At 30.6% G+C, this 9,696-nt stretch overlaps 2 protein-coding genes across 2 annotated transcripts; both read right to left on the bottom strand.

Annotated features, from left to right (window-relative positions):
* Positions 1-2,774: 2,774 nt before the first annotated feature.
* On the bottom strand, positions 2,775-3,638 carry LOC124911993 (pectinesterase inhibitor 3-like). Its single transcript, XM_047452543.1, has one exon. It carries the CDS (start codon positions 3,555-3,557, stop codon positions 2,958-2,960), a length of 600 nt encoding a protein of 199 aa, XP_047308499.1. The 5' UTR covers positions 3,558-3,638; the 3' UTR covers positions 2,775-2,957.
* A 3,455-nt stretch (positions 3,639-7,093) lies between these two features.
* Positions 7,094-7,915, bottom strand: LOC124912455. The gene has a single exon (XM_047453079.1). It carries the CDS (start codon positions 7,798-7,800, stop codon positions 7,255-7,257), a length of 546 nt encoding a protein of 181 aa, XP_047309035.1. The 5' UTR covers positions 7,801-7,915; the 3' UTR covers positions 7,094-7,254.
* Positions 7,916-9,696: the final 1,781 nt, after the last annotated feature.

The following is a 9,696-nucleotide window of genomic DNA, read 5'->3' as shown; positions in this document are numbered from 1 at the left end:
ATAAATTATTTTTTAAAATATATATTATTATTTTTTTACTTTAAGTTTTAGTTTCAATCAATAGTGTTTGAGCAATATATAAATATATATGAATAGAGAAGTGATAGAGAAAAGAATTTGGAGAGAGAGTGAATGAGGGAATGAGGTGTTACTACATTATTGGCCAAAAAATTAATAAAGGGTAAGGAGGATTATTTCGATGTTACCCATTAAATGACATATTTTTTTCTCTTTGTACAGGTGACAATGTCTCAGTGGAAACAGACACTGCATATAAACTAACTGATGAGTAGAAAGAAAAGAGAGATAAAATTTATTATTTTTTCATGTAATCAAATTACACCCGTAATTCTCTTTTAAATTTCCTCACCCAAATTTCATCCTCAATCATGGGTTAATAATAATAAAATGAGATGTTAGTAATGTCAAGAGATTAGTGAAGTTGGTGCCAAATGTAAGGTTAGTAATGATAAGATGTTTGGTGTAAAATGTTTCAAAAGATCATTTATTCTCTATTTCTCATTTTTTATAATTTATCATTTTTACTTCTAGTGATATAGTGACATGTCATTTTTTCTCTTATTCTTTTTTAAATTTATCACTCCTCATATATTAATGTTGCAAAATGTTATTATTTTTGAATGGTAAAAAAATAATAAAATCTTATGTTGGATGGAGAAAAAATATCAATATTAATTTTAAAATTGAATGTAGTAGGTCATTAAGTTACTACATCAATGTTCATTGCAAATGTTTTTATTTTTATTTTAGAAACTGTATTTAAAAGGTGATAAAAATGAATCTGAGTATTTTAGGTACCCCTTTTGTTTTACTGAGTTTGATTTGTTTTTTTTAATTGTTTAGTATAATCATATATATAAAATCAATATTTGTTTTATTTATTTACTTTTGTTATAAAAAAAAGGATGAAAAAATGATAAAGGAAGGAAAAAAAAACTTTAGAAGGGCATCGTAGCTGTGATGGGCATGGCCATAAGGGTTGAATTTATTTAGTGTAAATTATTGGCATTATTTTGACTTTCAATGAAGCCGCCCCCTGGCTTGAAAATGGGAAGCTATAGCGCCTGGGTCGCGGGCTTCCCAATTCTTCGGTCGCAGGGCAGACCTCGGCCTATACAATTCTCGGTCGCGGGACTGGCGGCCTATGCCATTCTCGGTCACGAGGGACTGGCCTCAGCCTATGAAAGTCGTGTGGCAGACCAAGAACTCTTGGTTCAATTTCATTTTGTTTTTTATACCTATTTTTTGTTTTCTTAAATCCAGCCGATCAAACATCACAAAAACATATGCAAATAGTATTAATTCATAACAACCTTATACTAATTTCCATTTGGACTTTATGCATACAAGTTGTTTACTTGTTTAATTAGACTGAAACCAAAGTATGACTTCACCAGAAAGACACTCGTTTCTCCTTTATTTTTATTAAACCTCAAAGATCAAATGAAACTTTAAACGAAATCTGCTATATTCAAATAGAAACCATCAGCCAAAGTATTCAAATTGAAATAACAACTAATACCATAATATATTATTTGAAAACCACATTTTTTTTTGTTTGTCAAAATGAACTAATAAACTCATGTAAATCTTCAAACTAAACTTCAATCAAAGATTAGAAATATACTAGATTATAGAGGAAACAATGATTTACAAAGAGATGAACCTAGCTAATAGGACTCACTCACCTGACCTGAGTTCGATCGACAACTTACTGATCTTCAAAATTCACAACTGAAATAAACTTCAATTGTTTAATTATCTGTTCTCTTTAATTCTATCTCTCCATCTCTAAACAAAAACACCCTAAAACTTATTTATAGAAACTGTAAAGCATAAGTTACCCGTTGTAAAGCACAAGTTACCGGTTACTATTATTACCGTTGTACAACAAAGTTACCGTAGACATTGCTGTTGCCTCTTCTTCCCTTTTTACTAATTAATTTTCACTCGCATGGAGGCCCCTAGACTTCTGCCTTTGGTGCAAAGAGGCCCCATTTCTTTTTTATATGTTCTCTCTTATCCCGGGCCAAAGTCTCTAGGTTTCCTGGCGTTGGGCCTCGCTCAGCTGGGATGGGCTTGTCAATAAGGGTGGGGTCTGATTCAGCTGGCCTCCCTTTACATTAACTTTTTTTTTTCCTTAAAATAATGAGAAATCACTGAGGGAGGGTGAAAAAATAACAAACTCTCATATTTTTTTTCCCAAATTCCCTCCTCTATAATTGGTTTATTTGTTTCATTAAAGAAAATCTCTTAATTATTTTTATAACTTTATTAATTAATTTTGTTTTCTATATGTTGTTTCAAATTAACTATTTATTTTAATTTCGTGAAACTAGTTTGAAATTATTTAAAAATTATAATTTATGAACAGAATATAAAAATATTTCAAGAAGAAAATTGTAATAAGTGGTGGATGTTTTGAGATTACGTAAACTATTTTGTTGCTAAACTTGTAAGTAAAGATTTATTGTAAACTTCCTAGTGGATTTTATTTGTTCATACTATAATAGTTTAGGAACCTCTGTGTTATTTAAACTATCACGTTGATAGTGTTTTTTAATTTTATTAATAATTATTCTTAAAAATGAAAGATAAATGAGAATTAATTTATATGTTATTTTTATTTTAATACGATAAAAGAGGGTGGTAGTTTTTGTCTAGTTCAAAGATTTTTTATGATTATATTATTTTTATTTTTTTTGGACTTTTTAGTAGACCATTTGATTCACCGACGACGATAATCGTCTTCATCTTAATCTAGATTTTTGATCAATTATATGTAAATATTATAAAACAAACATTCTTCCCTGAAAGATACGACAATGATTCAGTGATTCATTCAACTCAAGTTCGACGATACATATATGATATATTATGATCCTATTATATATAATTATCACGCAAATATATGAAAAGGGGTATTAATTAATTAATTAATGTCGGCGGTGGAGGTGGAGGCGTCGGCGATTGATCTGGTCGAGGCGATTGATGAGATAGAGAGCATTACTGGTAACCCTAGCGACATTCCTCATCCTCCGGTTGACGTCCCATCGAACCCTCCTTTCGATTTCTCTAAACCCGTCAAGGCAAGTGTCCTCGTTGGTCAGGGCGGCGCTGACCCACGTCTCGGCGTTGCTCATCTGCCACCGGAATGTCCCCGATCGGAGATGATTCAGCTCGAACAGCGTCCTGCTCAGTTCATCAACTGAGTCTCCAAGCTGTTCCACGCAATCTCTAAGAGCCCCCTGTTCCCTCTTGCTCCCGGTTCTGATGACCGTGGCCAGGTATGACCGGGCTCTCCTGGCTCGACGGAGGCTCACTCGTACGGACGCCTGAGCTAGTCCGCGCGGAGTGATGGCGGAGACGGAGGCAGAGTAGGAGGAGAGTGAACGGATGCAGATTTGGGGGTAAGTGGCGTGAAGGCATGATGAACGGACCAGATCTGTTTTCGTCTTCTTGGCCAGGGTAGTAGTAGTAATGGTTTGTAGAGAGGCAACCAGTATCATTAAGGCGACGGCGATGATCTTCGCCATTTGCGTTTTTCAGAGTCGGCGGTGGCGGTGGCGGTGGGAGATAGAACTTTAATTTCCTTTTTCTTTCTGCCTAATGAGTAGTAGGTGAATCGTTTTATAGGGAGAAAAGGGGATCGATATTCGATCGGTCTCTATTTATTTATTGCTATTTTATTATTTACCGTTTTTTTTCTGCATTCAAGTTCATGTACATAAATATTGGTGGAGATATTTTCAAATTCAATCTTCATTTAACATCACATTAAATTTTAATTATATTTAAACTTCATAAGTCATAACCCCACCTCTATCAAATTTTGGGTTATAAAAAAATTAAAATTGAATCAACTATTGTTTAACTTAATTGAAGAAAATATCATCTTGATAATTGGATGACCCCATTTGAGCTAATTAATCAGTCCATGACGTCTCTGTCTCTGTTTTTAAAGGAGAGAGATTTGTTTATTATAAGACCAAAAAAGGAGGGATGAAAAGGAGAGATGTATTTACTATTTATTTACTCTTAATTTGTACTTATTTACTTTTTATTTATATTTATTTACTTTTAACCATGGATATTATGGGCATGAATGAGCATGTGCTATTATTAACAGTACTAGTCTCTGCAGGAGCTGCCTGTGGTGCGGCCCCCTCCTCTTTACTCTCTCCAGTCCCAATCCCCACAAACCCATCAATCTTTCATTTATTTTTTCACACTCAAATAATAATAATAATAATAATTATTATTATTATTATTATTATTATTCATGGACATGTTTTATTAGACTACCCACAGCAGGGTGTCAAATTTTTTCATTTAACACCCTGCCACGTCAGCTTAACACCTCTTTTAACACCCACTTTTTAACATGTCATACAGCAGCGTGTTATTCAAGGTATCAAAATTACTTTTTCACTTTCTCTCACTTCCACATCATTTAAACATATACATAATTTTATTTTTTTTAACCACAAACAATATTATTCATCAACATACAAATATTATTTAAAACGAAGAAGAAAACAAACACTCTAAACATTGGTAATTTTTTGGTGTCCAAATGACACAAACCAAGTCTCTATTTATAGATCGTGAAAAATAAAAAATATTGATATAATTTTTTTTTTTTTTATTGATCAATTATTATTAAAATGTATTTTTAAAATAAGAAAATTAAAATCAAAAGTAAATATTAAACTGCCACATGGCAGCGTCTCATTGGCCAAACAAAATTTGACACCCGTATCAAATTTTGACACCCAAAATTTGATCCCCATTTTTGCCCCTCTGCTGCCTCCCACCCTCCTCTTTTGACACCCAAATAACACCTCATTTGCTCCCCTGCTGCGGCTGGTCTTAGTGTTTACTATTTTTTTATTATGTTTATTTATTAAGTAAATGAGTGAAAGTAGTCAAAATTCTTTTCACTTTATATAGTTAAAATTTATTTATTTAAAAAATATTCATTGGAAATTTAATGCCATTTTGTAATAAAAAGAGACTTGAAAATAATTATGATTCTTTCATTCATGTATCTGTTCTGATCGGGACTATTATGAGACGTCGGCGAATAAGAAGAAACAGGTATTCAATATTATATTATATGTAAAACGAATTAAATGATTATTATACATATATATTTAATTAATGTGATGATGCATCTATATATGCAAGTTATTGATCAATCAAATAAAGACAAGGGGCATTCAATTCTTGGAAAGGGTAATCAAATATACATCCAATTTTGTTTAGTTTTATTTGAAACTGTATGTTTCAAATAAACCATATATATATATATATATATATATATATATATATATATATATATATATATATATATATATATATATATATATATATATATATATATATATATATATATATATATAATATTTAATTAATACAAGACAACAAATATTGGGTCACGTTTATTATAACAAATTCCCCACACAAATTGAAGATATAGACAACGCATGAGCCACAAACATTGTTTTATAAATTATTTTATTTAATTTTCTTTAAATAAAATATACTCTTAATAATTATGATGTGGAGCCAACCCACGAGATAGTACTGTTGATCACGAGTAGATGAGGGAGGGGTACATTTCTTCCTCTTCTAATTATATATTGTATATAGTATGTATCACTAATTATTTGGGTAGTAGCTAGCGTTACATATATATATATATATATATATACCATTCAATTTGAAATGCTCCATCTAAGATTGACACTGTCTTTAATTATTACAACACAATTTGTTGAGGAATTAATCAATCTTTTGTATATTATATAACTTTCAATTGGAATAGATCGATGTATCATATAATATATATATATATATATATATATATATATATATATATATATATATATATATATATATATATATATATATATATATATATATATATATATTGTGAGCAGAGTCTGGCCTCCCCTTTGGACTGCTCTAGTATATAACAAGTATCTATATATATTATAATTTGTTGTTTGAGTTTATAAATATATAAAATATTTTGTTGGGCTTAAAAAATAAATATTAATTATTCTAATTGAGTGGGTAGACTTAGAATAATTTTGTGGATATGTTTGAAATTTGAATTGAAATTGGTATTATTATTGAAATTTTAATTTTAATTTTACAAGAATTGACATTGAATTACATTTTAATTTATATGTTTGAAAAAACTAGAGAATTGTAATTTAATTATCTTGATTGGACGAGATATTATTTTATAAATAAATTAATTACATATAATGTAACATGATAAATACATTTATATTGTTAAATTTTAACCAAGTTAATAATAAAAATAGAGAAAAAAACATGAGAAAATAGTAACTAAATATTTGATTAATTTTGTAAAGGAAAGAAAATGAAGAGAATATAAGGAAAAGAGAAATAAGATGTTTAGGGACAAAAAATGAAGGAACTAAAAATGAATTGTGAGAAGAAAATGGGGGCAATTGTGATCAAATGTCCCACACACAGTGAGGGTATATATATATATATATATATATATATATATATATATATATATATATATATATATATATATATATATATATATATATATATACGGGCATATCCCTTTGGTAAAAATAGATCCCAACTGTTTGGGGAAAGAGAAAAATAATCAGAATTATATTTCTTATCTATTTTAGATATAATTTAAAATTTAATAAACACATCATTTATAATTTTATTATAATTTAATATTTAAATATAATTCTTACATTAAAGTTTTAGCCTTTCTAATTTTAATTCTAATACCAATTCTCCCCCATGAAGCATGAAGCACACCATGATTTTTTTCTGAATTTTAAAATCATAAAATAAATTGGCATATCCCATAATTTACTGGGCTTATCCAACCCTAGCCCTATTGGAATAACTTATTTGTTATTTTATTACCAATATTCATGACATAACAATATTCAATTAGAAATGGTCCATCCAATCCAAGTTGTCCTAGGTTTAATTACCCATGCATCAGTCATCATCATCAGTTATATATGTGCAATTATTATTATTATTATTATTATTTAAATGAGTAAAATAACTGATATTGCTCATAATTCCAATTGTGAATCAGCAATAAAATAAAAGTTGTTTACAAGCAAGCAAGCAAGCTGTTACTACTTAGTACTTACTAATTAAATTCAATAACCAATTAAGCTACCAGAAATGCACAATGAAACTGTTAAATAATTAACAGCGTCTCATGTCATCTCCTCCCCACACCTTGACGACGTTACCGTCTATAACCGTCAAATCCTGAAATCTGTACCAACTAAAATCCATTCTCATCTTCAACCTCTCCTCCCATTCCTCCATAGACAGTTTGCCAAATGATGAATCCGCCCAATTTTCCCGTTGTTCTTCGAAATGCATTTCCTCCTCCTCGACGGCGAAATAGACGGCGAATTTTCCACTCGTCGTCCTTTCGATCGTGGTGTCGCAATCGGCAGAGAAAATTGATGCCGGATCAGGTGCAGAGGTGGAAGTGGAAGCCAATCGGCAGTACTGCTCATCCTCCGGCACCGTGGTTGTCGGGGGAAGGTCTTGTGGAGAATCGGCGGCGGCGGCGGTGGTTGTATTAGTTCCCCAGAAAGTGACGGCGGCGGCGGTGGTTATAACTGTAATCCAGGCCCACAAGCTGTTGGCTAGGGTTTGGAATCCAAAGGTGAGATAATTAAGAGCCAAGGCCTCGAACACCGGAGAATCCTGCTGCTGCTGCTGCTGCTGGGTATTCATGATGATGATGAAGATGAATGATGAATTGAGAGCTGATTGAGAGATTTTATTGGTGGCGGAGGAAGGAGACTGAAGAAGAGCATCTTATTATGGAGATGCCCAGGATCAACCACTCAGATGCTCACACAGATCCGATCCGATCCTTTTTTATTTTTTATTTTTATTTCAATCATATGATGTAATCAAATTAGTTAGGCCCACTTTCTAAACCAAAATATTAATAATAATTCGTAGGCGGCTGCTGTACAAACAAAACCAAATTTGACAGCTCAAAATAATCATATCATTTTAATTTGCAATTATAACCAAATTTTTATTATATTATCAAATAATAAAAAAAAACTTTATTATGTAATTGTGCTTCTAACTAATTACTTACTTAATTACTAAACCAATCAAACTTATAGCATATTTTGTAATTATATATATATATATTATATATATATATATATTATATATATATATATATTACATATATATATATGTGTGTGATATTCTTTTTTATTGTTGTGGTCATTAGTTCTTAGACTTTAAAAATGAGTATGAACCACATATTATTATTTTTTTATACAAAAATTCATTCATGGCCCCTCTTCAAAATGGATCCACCTATATGTTGACATTGGATCTATAATAATATATACATATATTAGTATTTGCTAGTTATTTTAAATTATCATTAAAAAAATTGAAACCACACAGTTTTTATATTCACAAACTTTTCATTACAAATTTTTATTTTTTTCTCATTTGGTTGGAGGAAATGGTACAACTTTCAAAACAACCCATCTGCATTTAAATTTAGGACAAGGAAGCCCAAACATGTATCATTCATTATCAAATATTATTTATCTTAGTTTGTTTGATTTAGATAATTAATTAACTTACAAATAAACTCCTAATGATTATCAATTTTTTTTGAGTAAAACATAATGATTATCTCATCATCATCAGTATTTATAATTAGATTATTATATATGTTGTTCATCAAATAAAGTTGCACTTGTAGATGATATAAAACATTTCAATGATTATATTAGATTGATTTATAGCGTCATCTTGATATCTTTGACAATATCTGTATGGGTTCTCCATCCTTGATGACATTTGAGTATATCTCAATGGAGAGTATTTTCTTCAAATAATCTCTTATTTACTGTCCACCAAAGGCCAATCAGGCTGGGGAGGGGTAAAGTCGAGGGTTCGCTTTCTATTGGTGCCCATGGTCTATGTTTTCGGTGGGGAGAGATAGAGATGAGGAGGGGATAAATTCTTTCCTTACTCCCTTACCGGGAATGCACCTTTTGGCGTTCAAACCTACTTGGAAGATGAGAAGGATTCAGAATATCTTTCAGTTATTTTAGGTTGTCTTCGCTTCTAACTAATCTCAGCTTAGCTAGGTTAAAAATCTTAGGGACTAACAAATTATGTCACACAGTTCCATCATCAGTCCGGATCATCTGTGGCGAAATCCCTGTGTTCATGTTGCGAACCAAATAAAACAAAGTCAATTTTTTTATTATTTATATAGTGTTGTTACACAGAGAAATTTCAAATATATATATATATATATAATGATTCTTAATTTTTAAAATGTCCAGATTGTCGGGTCAAGAGCTTTGGTTAATTAATATATATGTGAGAGTAAATGGATACTTGGGTCGGATTGTGGGTTGACCCGCCCATAAACTTAAAACGGTTAAAAATAAAATAAAAAATGCTATAAGTATGGTTCAAACTTGCAACCTAACAAAACAAGTACAATCTTTTAACCAACTAGGCTAATAACACTTTATATTTTAAGTTCAACCCAAAATTTGATAAACGCGTGACATTTTAACAATATAAGTTCAACTTTTTAACTAACTAATCTATATATATATATAATGATGCTTA

Source organism: Impatiens glandulifera, chromosome 8 (assembly GCF_907164915.1).
Source record: "Impatiens glandulifera chromosome 8, dImpGla2.1, whole genome shotgun sequence".
Taxonomy (NCBI): domain Eukaryota; kingdom Viridiplantae; phylum Streptophyta; class Magnoliopsida; order Ericales; family Balsaminaceae; genus Impatiens; species Impatiens glandulifera.
The sequence above is the reverse complement of the archived record's forward strand: the minus strand, read 5'-3'. Positions and strand labels throughout refer to the sequence as shown.